The sequence below is a fragment of the Alligator mississippiensis genome, chromosome 2 (assembly GCF_030867095.1).
Source record: "Alligator mississippiensis isolate rAllMis1 chromosome 2, rAllMis1, whole genome shotgun sequence".
Classification (NCBI taxonomy): Eukaryota; Metazoa; Chordata; order Crocodylia; family Alligatoridae; genus Alligator; species Alligator mississippiensis.
In genome coordinates this window covers 162960635-162981658 of record NC_081825.1, presented here as the reverse complement: position 1 = coordinate 162981658, position 21024 = coordinate 162960635, and the positions used below count along the sequence as shown (strand labels likewise).

Here is a 21024-nt window from a genome sequence, read left to right as displayed (position 1 = left end):
GGAAGGGCCCGGTTAGGCGGCAGGACCCAGTGCGACACACGGGAGCCACATGCCGCGACGGCTCCTGTCAGCCTGGGTTGGGCCCCAGGGCCAGCTCCCACCTCTGCCCCCTGTGCCTGTGGGGGTGGGGTGAGGACCTGGTCCAGCCCCATGTGGCTCGCTAGTCCAGCTTTGCACCACAGTGGGTCACAGGGCTCTGGGAGGCGCGGTTCCTGTGCACGCCTCCCGGAGCCGTGCGACCCGCTCTGGTGCAAACCCAGACTAGCAAGCCGCAGGGATCTGGGCCCAGCCCAGCTAGGCTGCAGGGGGGCCCCAGGACTCGACTGGGCCTGGCACGGTCCCCACATGCAGCACTGGGTCCTGTCACCATGGGCCCAGCCTAGCTGGGCTGCAGAGGGGCCCAGGACTGGGTCCTGCTGCCACAAGACCAGCCCAGCTGGGTGGCAAGAGCAGCCCCAGGGCCGGCAGAACCAGGCTGGGCTCAGTGCATGGTCCCTCCGCTGCTGCTGTTAAAGGTTAGTTATGTGCCCTGGGCAAGAGGGCTGGGGCCCTCCAGGGTGGAGCTGGGACCCCCCAGGACGCCTGAGACCCTGGGCAGGGGGGCTGGGGCCCTGTGTGGGATAGGGGATGTGGCCCTCTAGGGTGGAGCTAGGATCCTGGGTGGGGGGGCCTCCAGGGTGCCTGGGACCCTGGGCAGGGGGATAGGGGCTGTGGCCCTCCAGGGTGGAGCTGGGACCCTGGGCGGGGGAGGACATTCCATATGCTGGGGGGCCTGCGTCCTATGGGGGCCAGGGGACCCACCCCTCCTGAGCAGCCCCCACACAAGGTCCCCCCCACACCCACAGTGCCTCCAGTAATTGCCCCACTCCTACCCACAGACCAACCCACATCCCTCCACATCCACCTACCCGCCTTCCCCCACACCCCTTATCACCCTCATTTCTACAAACACCACATCCCCCCACCACATACCCATCATGTATGAAGAAAACCAAAAGCACACATCAACACATATAGGTATTTAGAATTTATTTTTTTCACGATGGTAGAGACACTGGTAGGCTTCCAAATTGCTTTAATATTGTAAATATACCAATAAAGCATTACCCAACTTATCACTGTCTCTCTCTCTCTCTCTCTCTAGATAGATGTGTGCATTTATAGAGTGTTTTTTTTGTTTTAAATGTGGAAGAACATGGATTTTGGGGTATTTTAAAAAATGGATTTGGGATGCTGCTGCAGCAGTCCAGCTGGCACAAGGGGTAGTGGTCCCGGGTATCAATTGGCTGGGCCCCAGAAGCTCCAGAGGGTGAGTAGCCCTGAGCTGCTTGCTAGGGCAGCTTTTTGTATGGATGTTGCCAGGACAGGGCAGCTTTTCATACTGCTGGGTGCTGGCCCCAGGCTTTAGCTCCCCTTGGCTGCAGATCTTAGATGAGCCTGGCGGGGTTATTTTGCCCCAAGTGGCACAATTTGCTCCATACCAAAGTGCGTGTCTGAGCATGTGCGCTGAGGCAAAAAGCCCTGGCTTAAATTTGCACTGCTTATATTTGAGCTGCTGCAAGCACACGTACTTGCATGTGTGGACACGCCCCAGAAGATTTAACCTTCTAATTATAAATAAACATATTAGATTATGGCCATGTGTAGGAGTTACCGAGAAGAGTGAAGTGGCTTTAACAAGGGTGGATGTGGATGGTGCAATCACAGCAGCAATTGTAGTCCGGGTTGGTCTTTTACCAAAACAACCCTTACATACTTCTATTTCATACTTTTGAAATAGATGTTATCCATTGATAGTTTCTTTAACCACATGTAATGAAAGTTCCAAACCTCAAGCTTATTCATGGACATTTATAGATGTGCTCTGGGAGGTGGTGGTGGTGGTGGGGCTTTAATTAGCACAGCTCCATGAGCCGCACTAATTAAAACTGCCCGGAGGGTCACATGTATCAGTGTCCTCGCGCTGAAAAATGGTGGTGGGGTGCTTTGAACTAACGCTCATTGAACGAGCTTTAGTTTAAAATGCCCCACCGCTATTTTTCAATGCCAGGACACTGATACACATGACACTGGAGTCTGCTGGAGCATGATAATTACCACACTCCAACAAAATCGATTCATCAAGTCTGCTCCAGAGTGCTACTTTATAGTTACAGCACATTGGAGCAGCCTCCCTGCACATGTATAGGAGCCCAATACATCTCAAGCACACAGAGGAATTGTTAGTAAGTTTCACAGTAGCTATACAGCTGTTCTACTTGTAGAATTAGAACAATTATTCACTTGTCTTGCTGCCCTCAATAACATGCCATTATCAACTTTTTTGGGACATCAAGTTAATTACAAGATGGATACACTGGCTTAAAGTATATTTTCTTAGGGCGCGTCTACACATATTGCTATGGTGACATTGTTACTGCTCCCTGATTTAGTTCCTTTTTGAAGTACTAAATCACAGTGCAGTAACAGCCTCTACTGTGTTGTACGTGTGGTGCACAGTTACTTTTAGCAGATGCTTAGCCATAGTGGCACACTATACCGGGGGAGCACGTCACTATGGCGACATAGCTGCTGGTCACATGTAGATGTCTAGGGACACTACATCACCATAGCACGTCACTACAGCGATGTAGCGTCACGTGTAGACATGACTTTAGTAGATCAGTAAAGGATGAATCTTCTTATGAAACCTTACTCCCTCTACAATTTTCAGAAGCTTTTTGCCATGGATTGGCAGAGAGGTCTCATTAGAGGGTTTATTAGTCCAAAAGCCACATTATGTAAACCACTGCTATAGGTTGAAACTGTCCTCTCTGTTCCAAAGAGGGTTCTAAGTTAACACTTTTTAAACTTACAGCATTTGCAGTAGAAGCACTGGGCATGAAACCAGTGCAAAGTACACAATAGAGATTCACTTTAGACTGTGCCCTTAGTGACAATGACTATATACAGTAGTTCCACCGAGATGAGTAGTGGCATCAAATGCAATGATGATGAAGTGAACTTGGGTTCATGAAAGTTTGTGCTCTCTTGCTACGTATAATTTTATATAGTTATCCTATAAAGGTGCATATCTACCCTGTCTTGTGACTGACTTCAGATTAACATGGCTGACTACCCCCCCCCCCCCCAATCGAATGTAATGCCAAGGTTTAGAATACAAATATGTTTTATGACACTGACCTATGATTATTTTAAATATTGAAACTAGGCCATTTTATAAAACTGACAAGAAAACCCATGGCTTAACAATAAATGAACCAGTAAAACAAGATAAGCCTGCTGCTAAGATAATGTCATCATCTAAATAGACAGGTAGGAAAAAATCATGTTTAAAATTACTCACAGACTTAATTAAAATACTTGACTTTGTTTGCATACATTGTCAAAATAAAAACAAATGTATGGGACAGACAAACTTTATTTTATTTTCTAAAAGTAAGAGGCACTTAGGGTGTGTCCCCATGAGTGGGAACACGTGTTTCCTTGGGGACAAGTAGCAGCAGCACCCCCTGTGCCGCTGCTACTTGTCCTCAGGGAACATCCATGCCACACGCACTCTGATGCTTGGCATGTTACCCTGGGTGGAGTAGGGAAGGCTGGGGACAGCAACTGTGCTGGCCCCAGCAGTCTTACTTAGGGTTCTGGAGGCCTCCAGGAGCTGCAGTCATGACACTCCTGCAACAGGGAGCACTACCAGCAGCTGGAGTGTGGCTCTGGCTGGCCAGGCTCCAATTTTGAGCGGCACATGGTGCTGCCACATGTGCCACCCCGCTTTTTTTAGGTGTAGGGATTTTTTTGACCCTGGGATCTTCTGGGGTCAACCTCCCACCCATGCTGCGCATGTAGGCATTCCCCATGCTGCTACTTTGCAACATGTCCAGTGTGTGGTGCCGTAGATGGGTTTGCAACACCACATATTGCACATCTGCGCTCGTCTGGATGCACCATTAAAGTACACTTAAAGAAGCCATTATAAGAGGTGAAGAAATATACCACTTGTAGCTCCCTCATTTAAGAAAGTTGTGCCTGACTTTATCCTTGTTGAAGCCAACACCTAAGCTTTGGACTTCAGTAGAACTTAGCCATTTGCTTGAAGTTGAGCATATGATTAAGGGTTGTCTTGAATAAAGATGATTTCCTGATTTGGGTTATTTACAGGAGGGTTATCGTATTTACATGAATACTACATGCACCATTGCTCCCCAAAATTAGCCTTCTAAAATTGGGGTGCATCTCTTAAGCTGATTTTTCTACCCAGTATGGAAATATGGAGGTGCTGCAAGAGGGATGCTGCTTCTTTTCCTTCCCTTGTCCAGAAGCTGCATGGAGGGAGGGGTGGAATCCAGCAGGGGAGGATCAGCATGCTTTGATTCCTGCTCCACCCAAATTTAAAACCAACTGCCTGGCAGCAGCCATGGTGTTTCTGTTCAGGCTCTGTCCCTGCTTTTTGTGTCCGTAACTCTGGTGGGAGGGGATTTTTTCCCCCTTCATTTTGCCTTTCTAAAGACAAGGTGCCTGTCTTGGGCGTGTTATATACAAGAAAATACATTACACGTGGATGCAAACTCTACTGAATTTATCTGAGTTACTGCAATATTGAATTTGACCCAAGAGTTTTATTACTTTGTGTTTAATAAGAAATAGTTATAGTCTGGTTACGAATGAAAATCATTCACTTGACTCAAGACTCATCCTTGGCCTGTGTTTATTACAGAGGTAAAAATTACTTGTCTTGTTGATATACTCAAATAGAGTTTATAGACATACAAGGGTGTGAATGAAAAAAAAGAGGTATTAAAATTGTTTGTGCACTCTGAAATGACTTGGACACATCCATGTTACTAAAATTAAAAGTTTTCTGTTTAGTAACTGTGTGGTAAAAGGAGCCAAAATGAATGCAGAACTCTAGAACTCTTGGTTCAGAGATGATACCTTTTATTAGACCAACTAAGAAATTGCAAAAAAAAAAAAAAAATCTTTTTCTGCAAGCTTTCAGGCACATGCGCCCTTCCTTAGGCTCAGGGAAAATTAAAGATGGTAAAAAGTCACCATAAGTAGAAAATAAACTTAATTTTTGCACAGAGGAAGCTGAAGGTGGAAGTCTGTTCCTCTGGGTCCGTGAGAATAAAAGGAGCCAGGAATTTCTGCCATGCCATCTTAATGTAAAATACATTTACATTTAAACATGAGGTACTAGCATGCTCTGAGGTAAGGGGATCATGAAGCCCTAGAGAGCATTTTTTGCCTCACTAGAATGTATTTGTCAAAGCAAATGTGTTCTGATTTATTCTCACAACAGTTGCTGTTACAAAATGAATAAAACCACTGTACAGGGTTTGTGTTAAGATCATTCTGAGTTTTTAGAAAGATGAAAAAGGAGCGGGTTAAAATATTTATCAATATTAACAATCATTGGCTGATATGTTGTCAATGACATTTTAAATTCTGTCCAATATAGACTTGGGTTTAATTATTTGGTGGTTACCAACAGGTTTTACATGATGTGTGCCAATGTTTTTAAAGCCTACTTTAAGCTATGGCTTTGAGTCCATGCATATATGCAAGAGCTGAGATACTCAAAAGCTTTTAAGTGACGCAGAAACATAAATCACATTGACTAAAATTGTGAATTCTGCTCCTAAGTTAGTTCAGCATTTATGAACATTCCATCCAGCATTCACAGGCAATCATGGTAGTTTAATGCAAATATTACTATTAGTCAGTGCATTCTTGGGAAATCTGGCACTGTATATTTTGTACCAGTTAAGATTGTTCCTACATCAATTGGTCCCCTCTTTTGTCATTTATTTATTATTTATTAAACTGACATACAATATGCTTTGTTCATTTTGCTCCAGTGCCTGTCTGCTGAGGACATCTTTTTTCTTCATGGGTTGCCGAATAACAGCCAGATAACAAATTACAGTCTCCACACGATATGTCCTGCTGTCTTACAACAGCTGATTTTTCACCCTTGTGAAAGCCAGAAGTCCAAGAGCAAATCAAAACCAACTCCATCAGAAGGTAGTTAACAGTTTTTAATTCATCTTGGAACAAGAATGGGGTATGCCTTGATACACTGTGTTTTTTCTTAATCTATAGATAACTTCCTTAATAATTTTTGTCTATAAGAATGATATGGTAAAATAAGAACATCGGAACTGCTATACTGATTTGGTTCATCAGCCTGTCTGCCCATATGTGCAGCCAGCGTGCAGCCTTCCAAGCATGCTCAGAACAGAAGGGCAGAGCCAGTGTAGTGGTGCAAGTGTAAACAGCAACTTAGTGCAAATGCCAAAAAGTATACTTAAAAGGCTATGTAAGTGCCATATGGACGTGTAAAGGTGAAATAGGATCTAGCCTTGTGTCTACTTAATCTCTGCTTTTATCTTTGCTCCCAATTTTTCCACATCTCATTGCTTCTGAAATATTTTTTCACATTTATCAAGTCTGATCTATGCCCAGCATACCCCAAAATATCCATTGATGTCAGTAGGAATTTTGACTCTGCAAGGAATTCTTCCAGAGCCTTGATCAGGATGATAATACTATTATCAATAGCCCATAACAATATTAGTAATAGTATTTTAAAAGCAACATTAATAACATTAGGATTAGCACTATATGTAACAGTAATATATATTCACAGTTAAAGGTCCTTTTTAGTTCTTATTTAGTACAGTAAATAAATGCCATTAACATTGGCTAAAGCAATTTAGAATTTCACTAAATTTGCAAGATCGCATTTCTATGATTGAGTCATCATTAAAATAGAATATAATTAAGTGATAGTAATTAATAGATTTAAAGAATTATAATTTTTCAAATACAAAAAATTACACTTTTTAAAGTTAAAATTAAACCCGTTGCATTCTACCATCATCTAAGAGCTGGCTTTTTGAGTCTGGGACACCTTTCTTTTATTTGTTTGTACAATGACCAGCTAAATGGAAGTCTGACTGGAGCATTCATAATAAAAGCTAATACATATAAAACTATAACAATGAATAATTCATTGTAAAAAATTTCAGTACAAATGATATAAATAATATGATCAGTGTATCGTTTTATAACCACATTAATAGTCATATTAATTATTATTCAATAATGTGGTTATAAAACAATAAATCTGTTTTATAAATTAGTGTCCTTATTGAAATAATAGCAATACTCACAAATTAATGGTTTTTTTTCTCTCATGGCATTATCAAGGGCAGCAATAAATTCTAGTTGTTTGGTTAAGGTTCGATTGTTGTGGGGTTTTTTTTTAATTTGTCAGTCAGAGTTCGAGGGGACTTTTTGTACTTCTCTTTGTATTGCTTCTTATCTGACTGCTAGACAATGTTTCTGAACTGCTTTATTTAATTATATAGATGCACAATTAAAAAAACACAATATTATAATAAATGATATTATTATACATCGCATATAAAAATAATTTTCTTATACAAACATATTAATATAACTTTAGTATATTTATATATACTTATAGAAATAATGATACAATTATATACATATTCCTATATACATGGTATTGGGCGCTCAGGTGTACTGATGAAGACCAAATAAGTATGTAGATAGAAAAATAAATATACTTTCCCTTCTATATGGACTGAATAATCTGTAAATGTCAAGTTTGACCCACATTTGACCTAAGCTATTCTGACCTTCCCTCCCATTTTATTATCCTGCCAGCTCAGCAGCAGTGTCTAGTGGCAAGATAAGAGAGGCAGCATATTATCTGCTCTTCCTTTGCCTGTAATGTAGAAAATCTTAGAGGCCATGGTACTGCTTCTTTACATTCCACAACTTGGAGCAGAACAATTTAGTGCTATATTTTTTGCTGAGTAATTGCTTAGAATGGGGGAGCTGTAGCAGGAAAAAACCCCAGCTAAAAGGTAGTCTGTAAAGTGTCTCTTTTCTGATACTTATATCTAGTGTATCTGACAATAAGCTAAAGGTTAATACGCTTTTACCTCTGTGAAGAGCAATAGAGAGAGCCACAGCATTGTAGCAGCTAGTTCTCAAGGGCCTACTTCATTTTGTGTGCCCAAGAATCATAGAAAGTTAGGGTTGGAAGGGACCTCAGGAGGTCATCTAGTCCAGCCCCCTGTTCAAAACAGGACCATCCCCTACTAGATCATCCCACCCAAAGCTTTGTTTAGCCTGATCTTAAAAACCAACAAGGATGGAGCTTCTACCACCTCTCTGGGTAACCTGTTCCAGTGTTTTACTACCCTCTGAGTGAGAACATTCTTCCTAATATCCAACTTAAGCTTCCCCTGCTGCAACTTGACAGTTGTTCCCTGTTCAGTCATCTGCCACCACTGAGAACAGTTTAGCTCCATCCTCTTTTGAGCCTCCCCTTCAGGTAGATGAAGGCTGCTATTAAATCCTCTCTGTCTCCTCTTCTCTAGACTAAATAAGCCCAGTTCCCTCAGCCTGTCCTCATAAGTCATGTGCCCCAACCCCAGAACTATTTTTGTTGTCTGTCGCTAGATTCTCTCCAATTTGTCCACATTCTTTCTGTTGTGGCAGGCCCTACAGTACTCCAGATGTGGCTTCCCCAGTGCTGAATAGAGGGGAATAATCACTTCCCTTGGTCTACTGGCAACACACCTACCAATCCAGCCCAGTATGCTGGTTGCCTCTTGGCATCGAGGGCACAAGGCTGGCTCATATCCAGCTTATTGTCCACTGTAACCCCCAGGTCCTTTTCTGCAGAGCTGCTGCTCAGCCAGTCAGCCCCCAGTCTCTACCAGTGCATGGGATTGTGCTGTTCTAAATCAGGACTTTGCACTTGTCCTTGTTGAACCTCTTGAGATTTCTTTTGGCCCAATCCTCCGCTTTGTCTAGGTCACTCTGAATCCTAACCCTACCCTTCAGCATATCTACTAGTCCCCTCAGCTTGGTGTCATCTGCAAACTTGCTGAGGATGCACTCCATCCCATCTTCCAGGTCATTGATGAAGATATTGAACAAAACTGGCCCCAGGACTTGCCCCTCAGGCACTTCACTTGATACTGGGTGCCAACTAGATGCTGGGCTATTGATTACTACTCTCTGAGCCCAATGCTCCAGCCAGTTTTCTATCCACTTTACAGTCCATTCATCCAGCCTGTACTTCCTTAGCTTGCCTGTGAGAATGTTGTGGGAGATGGTATCAAAAGCCTTGCTAAAATCAAGGTGTACCACATCCACTAGTCTCCCTGCATCCACAGAACCAGTCACCTTGTCATAGAAAGCAGTCAGGTTGGTCAGGCATTACTTATACCTGGTGAATCCATGCTGACTGTTCCTAATCATTGCGTTCTCCTCCAAGTGCTGAGAAATGGATTCTTTGAGGATCTTCTCTCTAATTTTTCCAGGGACTGAGGTGAAGCTGACTGGTCTGTAGTTCCCTGGATCCTCCTTTTTCTCTTTCTTAAATATGGGCACTGTGTGTGCCTCTCTTGATCACCATTAGTTTTCAAAGTTGATGGCCAATGGCTCTGCAATCACATCAGCCAACTCCCTCAGCACCCTCAGGTGCATCCTAGCTGGCCCCATGGACTTGTACACATTCAGCTTCTCAAACAGTCGCTAACCTGTTCTTTTGCCACTGTTGGCTGCTCACCTCTTCCCCAAACTGTGCTGCCTGGTGCAGTAGTCTGGGATCTGACCTTGCCTATGAAGATGGAGGTGAAATAGGCATTGAGTACTTCAGCCTTTTCTGCATCCTTTGTCACAAGGTTGCCTCCCCCATTCAGTAAGGGACCCACACTTTCTCTGATCCTCCTCTTGCTGCTAACATACTTGTAGAAACCCTTGTTGTTACCCTTCACATCCCTTGCTAGCTGAAATGCCAATTGCACTTTGGCCTTCCTGACTTCATTCCTGTATGCCCCAGCAATGCTCTTATATTCTTCCCTAGTTATTTGTCCAAGTTTCCACGTCTTATAAGCTTCCTTTTTGTGATTTAGTTTATTGAAGAGTTCCCTGCTAAACCAACCTGGTCTTCTGCCATATTTGCTAGTCTTCCTGCACATCAGGATGGTTTGTTCCTGCACTCTCAGTATGGCATCTTTAAGTACAGCCAGTTCTCCTGGACTCCTCTTCCCCTCAGACTAGCCTCCCAGGCGATTGTGCCCATAAATTTCCTTAGCATGTCAAAGTCTGCTTTTCTGAAGTCCAGGGCCCTTACTCTGCTGCTCTCCATCCTTCTTTTCCTCAGTATCCTGAACTCAATCAATCAGTGCTGCCCAAGTTGCCATCCACTTCTACATTCCCCAGCAATTCTTCCTTGTTTGTGAGCAGCAGGTCAAGAAGAGCATGGCCCCTAGTTGGTTGCTCCAGCACTTTACCAGGAAGTTGTCCCCAACATTCTCCAAAATCTTCCTGGATTGCCTGTGCACTGCTGTATTGCTTTTCCAGCAGATGTTAGGGTGATTGAAGTCCCCCGTGAGAACCAGGGCCTGTGATTCGGAAACGTCCACTAGCTGTTTGAAGAAAGCCTCATGCACCACTTCCTCTGGGTCTGGTGGTCTATAGCAGACGAAAGGTGCCTACTTGTGGCCCTTCACCATACCGGCCTGCTACTTCGTCTAGGGCAGTCTGTGCTACCTCGCCTGCCACAACTTGTTGGGCTACCTGTTGTAATAAGCGGGAGGCTGCCCATTTAATACCTTGATGCTAAGGGGTTTACACACGGCTCTGACATTCCCTTACTGTGTCCCATGCCTCACAGATGGCATCATAAGTGGATTATAGCACCAGTTCAGTGCCAAGCTACAGTTTTCCCCTTGGTGGGCCTCTATCATCCTCTTTTTCATGCTGCCCCCTCTCACAGGGCCTCTTTCATACTGCCCCTCACTGGGCCACTCTCAAATCCACCCTGCTCCGTGACCTTCAGGTTTTGCTATTCACTCTCTGGCTGGCCCACATGCAGCTGTTCAGGGGCCACTGTGCACCCTACTCTACGTGGCCACTGGCCTTATGCCTCACACTGGGCTGAACTCAGCCACTAGCCCCTTTTTGGGCCACATACATCTGCCCCCCTTTCTGGTGCCTTGGGGTCTTACATCCCCTGGTCTCAGGTGCCTCACTCTAGGCGTTCCTGGCCCCACTACCTTCAGGGTCTTACACCCCCATGGGCTCAAGTGCCTTTCCATAGGCATGCCTGGCCTCACTCTCTACTCTATGACCCACTGAGTAGTGGGGGCTGGGGTTATAAGGGGCCTTTACCCACCTTTCACTGTGGAGGCAACTGGCCTGGCATTTCTGGGGAGCTACCCTACCACAGGCAGCCTGACCAGGCCATCCTTCCCAAGTAGGGTGCAGTTTTCAGTCATACCCAGGACCAGGAGCCTCCTGCCATCCCCATAGCTCCTGTCCTTACCACCAACGTGTTCCTGAGCAGCCGCTCAGCTGGGTGATGTCTATCCGGCAGCCAGCAGCAGACTAGTGCTTCAGCCCTGAGAGCCTGGATCTAAAATGGAGGCTGCTCATCCCTCTCCTCCACTCCCAGGGCTCTCCTGAGGTCATGTGACCACTTCATCACCCAGGCACACACCTGCCAGCTGCCCTGATGTCTGCTCTGGCCCTTAAAGTGACAGGCACGCAAAGGTGCTCTGTCACACCCACCATGACATCATCCTTGTTGCTCTCCCCTCTAACCTTAACCCAGAGTCTTTCAAGAGGCCTATTTCCAGTTTCATACTGGAGCTCTGAACAATCATATGGCTCCTTTACATAAAATGCAACTCCTGCTCCTCTTCTCCCCTGCCTGTCCTTCCTGAACAGTTTGTACCCAGCCATGACAGTGCTCCAGTCATGTGACCCCCCCATCAAGTCTCTGTTGTTCTGATCATGTCATAGTTCTGTGACTGTGCAGGGACTTCCAAGTCTTCCTGCTTGTTTCCCAGGCTCCAAGCATTTGTGTGCAGGCATTTGAGGTAACTAGACAATTGCTCTGATTTCTCAAGAAGAATGAAAGCACCTCCCCTGCTGTCCTCTCTGGCTTGCTCTTCCTCCAGGTCTCCTGCTTCCCCACTTCATAGAATCATAGAAGTAGGGTCGGAAGGGACCTTGTAGATCTTCAAGTCCGACCCCCTGCCTGGGCAGGAGGAAAACTGGGCTCAAATGACCCCAGCCAGGTAGGCATCAAGCCGCTTCTTAAAGACCCCCAGGGTAGGAGCCAGCACCGCTTCCCTTGGAAGTTGGTTCCAGATCCTAGCCACCCTAACTGTGAAGTAGTTCTTACAGATGTCTAATCTAAACCTATTCTCCAACAACTCATGGCTGTTATTCCTTGTTATCCTGGGGGGCGCTAGGGGAAACAAGGTCTCCCCCAAACCCTTCTGGTCCCCCCTAGTGAGTTTATAGACGGTCACAAGGTCCCCCCTCAGCCTTCTCTTGTGAAGGCTGAACAGGTTCAGGTCCCGTAGCCTCTCATTGTAGGGTCTGCCCTGCTGCCCCCTGATCATGTGAGTGGCTCTCCTCTGGACCCTCTCAATGTTGTCCACATCCCTCTTGAAGTGGGGTGCCCAGAACTGGACACAGTACTCCAGCTATGGCCTGACCAGTGTTGCGTAGAGGGGGAGGATCACCTCCTTGGCCTTACTTGAGATGCACCTGTGGATGCACAATAAGGTCCGGTTAGCCCTGCCGACCGTGACCTCGCATTGTCGGCCTATGTTCATCTTGGAGTCAGTGATGACTTTCTGCCTCCGTGCTCTCAAGAAGGGAGTTTCTCATCTTATAAGTGTGCTGCTGGTTACTACTGCCCAAGTGCAGCACCCTGCACTTGTCCGTATTGAAACGCATCCTGTTTTTGTTAGCCCACCCTTGCAACCTATCCAGGTCTTTCTGCAGTCTTTTCCTCCCTACTAGCGTGCCCACCTCACCCCAAATTTTGGTATCATCAGCAAATTTGAACAGGTTGCTTTTCACCCTGTCATTCAAATCACTGATAAAGAAATTGAACAGTGTGGGCCCAAGGACCGAGCCCTGGGGGACTTCGCTGCCCACTTCCCCCCAGGTCGAATATGACCCATCCACCACCACCCTCTGAGTACAACCCTTCAGCCAATTTGCAATCCATCTGACTGTGTAGGCATCGATGCCACAGTTGCCTAGTTTTTTAATGAGGATGGGGTGGTTGACAGTGTCAAAGGCCTTGCTGAAGTCCAGAAAGACTACATCCACAGCGACACCTGCGTCTAATGCTTTTGTGACCTGATTGTAAAAGGTAATCAGGTTGGTCTGACATGACCTGCCCCTAATGAAACCATGCTGGTAGCCCTTGAGCATCATCCCCAATGCTGGCCCATCACAGATGTGCTCCTTGATGATCTTCTCAAAGAGTTTCCCCAGGATTAAGGTAAGACTGATGGGCCTGTAGTTGCCCAGGTCCTCCCTCCTCCCTTTTTTAAAGATGGGGACCACATTGGCCATCTTCCAATCATCTGGAACCTGGCCCGAGCACCACGAGCGCTTGTAAAGCCCTGCCAAGGGCCCTGCAATAACCCCTGCTAGCTCCCTCAACACCCTGGGGTGGAGAGCATCTGGACCTGCTGACTTGAACACGTCCAGCCCCTCCAGAAGCACTCTAACCCGGTCCTCCTCAACCTTAGGTCTTGAGGCGTTCCCCTCGAGTCCGTCTTGAAACATGGTGGGGGAGTCCTGGTCCCTGCACAAGAAAACGGAGGTGAAAAATTTGTTAAAGAGGTCTGCCTTCTTCTCTGGCGCAACCACCAGATTGCCCAGCGCATCTTGCAGGGGCCCCACATTTCCCGGTGTCTTCTTCATCCTCCCTATATATTTGAAAAAGGACTTTTTATTATCTTTGATCATGGATGCTAGTCCTAGCTCTATGTCCGCCTTAGCTTTCCTAACAGCCCCCCTACAGGCCTGAGCAGTGGAGGTATACTCTTCTTTGGAGATAGCCCCGCCCTTCCACCACTTACCTGAGGGCTTTGGTCTCCATCCCATGGCGAACGTAGTTTAAAGCCCTCCTCATTAGGTTAGTGAGCCTTTCTGTGAAGATGCTTGTCCCTCTCTTCATCAGGGGGGTCCCATGTCTTCCCAGCAATCCTTCTCCTTGGAACAACACCCATGGTTGAAGAAGCCAAAGCCCTGCTGGCGACAGCAACTGTTCAGCCAGGTGCTGATCTGCAGGATGCACCTACTCTTGCCTGGCCCCTTTCCCTTGACCGGAAATACTGATGAGAACACAACCTGAATCCCAGACTCCCTCACCCTTGCACCCAGAGCCCTGTAGTCACTTTTGATATGCTCAGGGTCTCTTCTGGCTGTGTCATGTGGTGTAGACTACAAGTGTTTTAAGTAGTGTTGCCAACTCTTAAAACTTTACCATAAGCTTCATAGTACTTAGTGTTTGAACACCAGTTCCTAGAATCAAATAATTGTGTGATAATCTAATTTATATTTTTAAAAAGGAAGTTTCTATTCTTATAATTTCAGAGAGAAGTTGGGACATATGACCCAGGTGCTCCTAAATACCAGAGAGCAAATAAGATCTCCAAGTGTATTTTTTTTTAAATTTAACGATCCTTAAATTATGCTCATGACTTTTGGGGGCTATTTCATGATTTGTGAATGCCTCAGGTTGGTAATACCTCTTACTTTTTTCTGATTTTCATTATCAATCAATATTTGATGTTATTTGACTTCTTGTATTAATTGTTCCTGGGAAACTTAGCAACACATTAAATGATCACCATGTTTGAATAAAGCAGGAATAAAATCACAAAACAATCCTATGGAGGACTTAAGCATGGTCCAAAATTTTAAAAAAGCTCACCTCCAATTCTTTTGGGCATCCATTCAGCAAAGCACATTATCATGGACACAATCCTATCTCTATTCAGCAAAGCAGTCTCAGCATGTTTTTAATTATAAGCATGTACCCAAGATGCATTGCTCAGAAACTTGAAAATCTGGTGTCTGAGTGACAGCTGATTTTGTCTGAAAGTCTGGCCCTTAATTTTTGCCTTGTTTTATTTTTAATGTTTAAATCTGAAAAGTGTATAAAATAATGTGCTGTTGGTTACCTGTACTTTGACACCCCATACACATACAAACCTGCCTGTCCATAGACAAATTTAGGTTCTAAGAACATCCATAAACTTGGAAATGACAAGGGGATAATTTTTTCTCTTTATTTTAATCTGTGATATATGGTAATAGAATACCTCAGGGTGAGGAATATGAATGCTTTCAGTCATGAATACAAGTCCTTTAGTACATTATGATGTGTCTTATAACTAGTTAAGAATGTAAAATTGCAGTACACATTTATTTTTACAACACACATTTTTCAAGTAAATTGTCTCAATAAATGTATTCTGTGAAAAAATGTGTGCCAGTGTGAATGTGGAGCATCTCTCAGACTCAACACATTTTTACAATTTGGCAATAAACTCATTTTCTTACCATTGCTTTTGACCTCAGTATTTTCCTGCCATTTCTATCTTTCTAAAGTAACATGTGGATATCTTTATACATACCCTGTTTAGTTTTTTCTGCCAAAAATAGCTAGTACCAGATTGTTTTGTAATCACAATTTTAAAATTTTTATCCTAATTTTACAAGCTTTGATCAAGACATGCTGTGTTATTTGCTTGATTACTTTTGAGTAATAAATGGGTTCAGTTTATTTTTTAGTCATGCCTTCAGTCATTTTTGTATAAAGGATGATGAATAAGAGCTGACAATATTTTAATTTAAAAGGCACAGTTTTATGATGATTCTAAATTGTGAAAACAAGTTTTGTGTTGTGGTATATGGTAACTACAGGAAATGCAGCTGTTGATTGTTATTTTCTATTTCTTAATAATATAGACAAAATTAAAACTTTAATTTTAATTAAAGTATTTTAAATGTTCGCAGTTACCTCTTTTTTTTCTGTACATCATGTATGTTCTTTTACATATAAAAAAAATCATAATGCTGCCAGCAAAGTCAGTCATAATCAGAACTGGTGTATGCATTACAAATTTGGTTCAGTCTGTTTAACACATTCTGTTATAGAAAAAGCAAACCTGTTCCTTGGATCATACAAAGCCCTTTTTGCAGGGTAATTAGGAAACTTCAAACAACTTTTATTTTACACAGTTTAAGGCTCACAATACATCAGTCTTGTTGACAGTGTTTTCTGGATTATTCCTATGTTCTCATATACTCCAACGTTATGTTGACTTGACTATCATTTGTTGATACTGTATGGAAGGACAAGCAGTTTATTTGGAAAAGAAGCTTTGACAATGCATATGGACTGGCATTCATTTCTAGTGCTGCAAATTTTTGGGAAATTCGCAGTGTTAGAAATCTTCATGATGGACCTGTGCTTGCCTACTACCTGCACCTTCCTCAAACCAGGGTCACAAACCTGTCTCTTATCTCTCCTTTAAGATACCTTAAAGAAGTTATGAGACACTGGGTATGGACAGACTACATTTCTAGCAGGAAAAATGCTGCTCTCCTGCTAGAAAGAGCAGGAGGAGTCAAGTAAATACCAGGGAAGGTAAGGGGAGCAGCATCTGCTTAATTCCTTCAAGCTGTGTGCATATTTTTCATTAATCTAGTGCTTCCCTTTGATCTGTTTGCATCTTTCCTCCTTCCCCAAATGCTATTAGTCATTGTCCCACTGTGAGTCAGTGATAACATTAGTCTGATATTTGTCTCACTTTTCACTTACTCATTTTTAGTTCCGTGTTCCATTCTGTTCAGAGAGTATTTATTGGCTCTCAGGTGCATAGCACTGATAGGGTCTGAGGAACAGACTTTCACTTGGAATTGACCCTATAGGAAGATGTTTTATAGGAAAGGATATTTTCTAGAACAAATTGCTTCCCTTGTCTCTGAAGTCAGAGAAGTTTCTACACACAAACACAACACAAAGAGGCTCCATGCAGGCTGGCATCAAGCTGAAGAGTAAGAACGTGGAGGTATTTGCTACATGTGGTTCTTTCTATCTCTTGGTGCTTGGTACAGGTGATTCCTAGCAACACTAAGGGACGTGCACAGCTAGAGAACAGAACAGAACAGGCTGCTTTATGAATTCCCTAGTGATAAACAGGTTTTTCCCACTCTTTTAGAAGGTCAGCGCCATCGTGTTTTGTATGTGAATTTATCCCTCTGGTGCATGGGATTATAGGGCCCACAGTTCTTAAAATGAAGTCAGAATTTTAGAGTTTATATCATGTCCTATCATGCAACATACATGCAGAAGTGCTGCTCGCTAAAAGTTGTGAAGTTACATGAGGTCTTAACCCAAGATTTTATGTAATTAAAGAATAATTAAAACTTTCTGGGCTAGATTCCCCAATTGTTAGAATTTAGCAGAGGTTCATTGACTTAAAAAAGAAGTACTGATTATACCAGCTGAGAACCAGGACATTTTTGTTATTAATTTCCTCATAACATTGGAATCTTACAGGAAAGAGCACTAGTGAAAAAATGGATTATTACTGATAAAAAATTACAAATGAAAAAATGGATCATTCCACTCTCTCCTATGGTCCTGGGCCATTCTCTTTTTATAATGGAAAATGATACATCTGTTCAAAAGCTATCTATTTTTCAAGGCTAGATAGGTAGCAACTCTTTCAGAAAACCTCTGTGTATACTCCGAACAGGAATACTTGAAACAGCAAAAGAAAAATGGAACTGGAAACTGCAAGTCCCTACTGAATGTTTCATAAACATTTTTCCTGTAAAAAGGGTAAGGATGTGAGGGGAGTCAAGGAATTCAGCTGAAACAATTATGAAATCTCCCCCACGTTACCTACTGTCCAGAGTGGCGCAGCAGGGGCAGGAGGAGGAGCCACTGGAGGTGGGAGGAGCTAAGCAGTGCCCAGATGGCTGGCTGCAGCTGCACTGGGAGCAGCCCTGTGGGGAAGCTCTGCGTACTGGCCAGCATGCAGCCATAGGTGGGTGTGGGCAGGAGTGCAGTGCAGGTTGTCCTGGCTGGGAGTGGGTGGGGGTTGGCCCTGTGCAGAACACTGTGGGGGCACCCATGGGCTGGACACAGTCAGTTGGCAGTGCCCACCTGTGAGCCAGGTCTGGACCGTGGACCATATTTTATCTACCCCTGGTATACCCTAAACTAAGGTCATGAATGTCCTGGTTGTTGTATCTTTTTAGGCATTGATCCTGATTCTTCATTGCCTCTAACTAATTTAAAGGAGCTAAGAATTTGTCTGAGTAAAGTCCAGACCTCATACTACTTCCCTGAGCTGGCCAGTCCCAGATAGGAACTAATCATTCTCAATATTTCAGTTTCATTGGTGTCATATCCTTAAACTTACAACTATATACTATATTTGTAAATTCTGATTTTAACTGGTGGAAAAAGATTTGTAAACTATTTTGCTTGCTGTCAATTTAGCTGTTAGAAACAAAACTGAAATGGATAATATACTAAAATATTTGGTATATCTGTTATTTTCTCATCCACAGTTTGGGGTTTTGGATTCCTGGCCGTGACTATCATTAGCCTTGCATCACTTCTGGGATTGGTCTTAACTCCTCTCTTAAAGAAACCATATTTCCCCAAGATTTTAACATATTTTGTGGGCTTGGCCATTGGGACTCTCTTTTCTAATGCAATTTTCCAGCTCATCCCAGAGGTAAGGAAGGAGTTTCATTGTTTATGGCACTTTTATGTTTCCAAAGTATAGTGATTTGTGAAGTGTGGGCTCTGATCTGCTAGGAAGTTGTGAGCAGATTTCAGAGGGTCCTGAAATCACGGGAAGTTACAAACGAGTTCCTTGTGACAAACCCCACTCATCAGTGGCAAGAGTGGTCCCTGCTAAACAGGTTCAGGACAGACCAGAGCTCCTGCGCAGCCAACCTTCACCACCCATTGTGCACTTGTGGAGAGATGCAAACAATGCCGTGCATCACCAAGGTGTATCTTTTCTACAAACTAATAACTTTGAACTCAGCTAATGAGAATGCTATTGTTTGTCTTTGTGGATTTGCATTTGCTAAATAAATAAAATAAATAGAACATCATTCGTATGGTGAGACAGGTAGGGTGTCCCCACATTTTCCTTTCTTGTAACATGGGATAGGTTGAGGACCACTGTACTATAATATACTTTTCCTCCTGGAGAAAGAAAGAAATGCTGTAGAGTAAATCCAGCCTGGTGTAACTGAATGGAATATAATTTTAATAGTATTGAAGTTAGCCAGTTTTGAAGCTAATCCACTGCCTCTTGCATGTAATAGTCATTGGATAAAGAGCAGCACAGAGGGGAGTTTTTCTGCAGGTGGGAGGCAAGGGCTGAAGCTAGCACCCCAAGCTTGTTTCCTTCTCTGTTCTCTCTGAGCCACATATTTTCCCACTTGCTCTCTTCCTCTCAGGCCCTCATATTTCCCACTCTTGGTTGCCCAGGTGTTCAGGCTCAAAAGGAGCACCAGAGAGAGGCCTGGATTATGTCTAACCTGGTGTGTGGTAATCAGAACACTGTGCTGGGAAGAGTGAGATGCAGGTTCAGATCCCTCCTGAGAAAGGGAAGCCTAGAACCTGGCTCTCCAGGTTCTAGGTGAGGGTCCTCCTCCTCTAGAATCTACTACTGACTAGTCAAGTTGTTTTTGGCTCACTGCATGTTCTTAATTTAGGTGCAAGGTGTCTTTAGAATGGGCATGCATACATAGACATGTAGCCGCCCAGCCAAGGCTTAACCTACTGCTCATATATGCTCTATGCTGGGCTTTTGGTTGTAGCTGTGTTGAACTGAGGACATAGGCAGGCAAGATTCTTTGAGTAAATGTGATTATTTTTTATTAGACCAACTGAGTAGTTGGAAAAAAGTTTTTAGCTAGCTTTTGGGCACAGTTACCCTTCTTCAGGCATAGGGAGCCTCTGCTGTTCTGAGACTCCAAGAAATGAGAGAAGCTAAAAGTGCGGCAAGATGTCAGTGAGAATATAAATAGATAGAAATTAGGCAAACAAATGGTAAAGCAGAGAGGTAAAGCAAGAGAGGGGAGGGGGAAGAGAGCAGGGGAAAAACGGCTAAAAGGAGACATTACAGTGATAGAATACAAGGTGGAAAAGAGGCTGTCAGTGAAAAAGAATACTTGGAGATCAGGAAAACAGGAATGAGAGAAGCTCAAAGTGTGAGAGGATATAATGAAAATATAAATAGGTAGAAAGGAGAAACAAAAGATAAAGCAGGTAGAAAAAAGGCCTCTTTCTTACCCTGTATTACCTCTGTAATGTTTCCCTTTGACCTTTTTTTTCCGACTCCCTGTGTCTGAAGAAGGGTGACTGCACCCGAAAGCTTGCTAAGAACTTTTCCCCAAGTACTTAGTTGGTCTAATAAAAGATATCGTATCTACTCAAAGAACCTTGCTTGCCTGTATGCTCTATGTGCACACAGTTATGTCGCCAAGACTGCAGTAGTAAAAGAATTGTAACTTGTGCATAAGTGCCAAAAACACTACATAAAAGGCTAAAAAGCTGCTGTTTAGATGCTCAAAAGGAAAGGGCATACTTGTTTTAAAAATGACATTTGCACTCCACATGTTACATTTTAGCACATTACAGCAGAGTAAAAATTAGGCCTACTTACATGTTTGTAATAATTTAGGACCCACTGAAGCTAAAGGATGGTCAGGAAGCGCTCTGCTTCACAAACTGTGTGTAAGTGTTGTATTTTACTCCTAAAATGAACTAAGCCTGTTGACTAACTTTGAGTTGCCATTACGTTCTTTCCTAGGCATTTGGATTTGATCCCAAAATAGATAACTATGTTGAGAAAGCAGTAGCTGTGTTTGGTGGATTCTATATTCTCTTCTTTGTGGAAAGGATTCTTAAAATGGTATTGAAGATCTATGGCCAGGTAAGTAATGGGGCTGCTGCATAGAATAGTTCTGATGTATGCCAGTAAGTTGTTGGTCTGTATACATTACAGTGGCAGCATGTACAAGCAGGGATGTTCCTGAGCTTACCCAGATCACATTAGGGGGACTGTCTTATGCATCTTCTCAAGATGCCCCCAGTTCAATCAG

At 43.7% G+C, this 21024-nt stretch overlaps 1 protein-coding gene across 2 annotated transcripts in view; it reads left to right on the top strand.

Moving 5' to 3' along the window:
* Positions 1-21024, top strand: part of SLC39A8 (solute carrier family 39 member 8) — a 46199-nt gene that overhangs the window by 8648 nt on the left and 16527 nt on the right. Inside the window, exons 1-4 of one of the 2 annotated variants that reach the window (XM_059722346.1) lie at positions 1205-1309; positions 5862-6027; positions 18466-18635; positions 20733-20855. In XM_059722346.1, coding sequence (XP_059578329.1) covers positions 1220-1309; positions 5862-6027; positions 18466-18635; positions 20733-20855 — 549 coding nt within the window. In that variant the 5' untranslated portion in view covers positions 1205-1219. Of the gene's footprint in view, positions 1-1204; positions 1310-5861; positions 6028-18465; positions 18636-20732; positions 20856-21024 lie in introns of those variants that run through there. The other variant, XM_019488179.2, reaches the window with a different exon arrangement.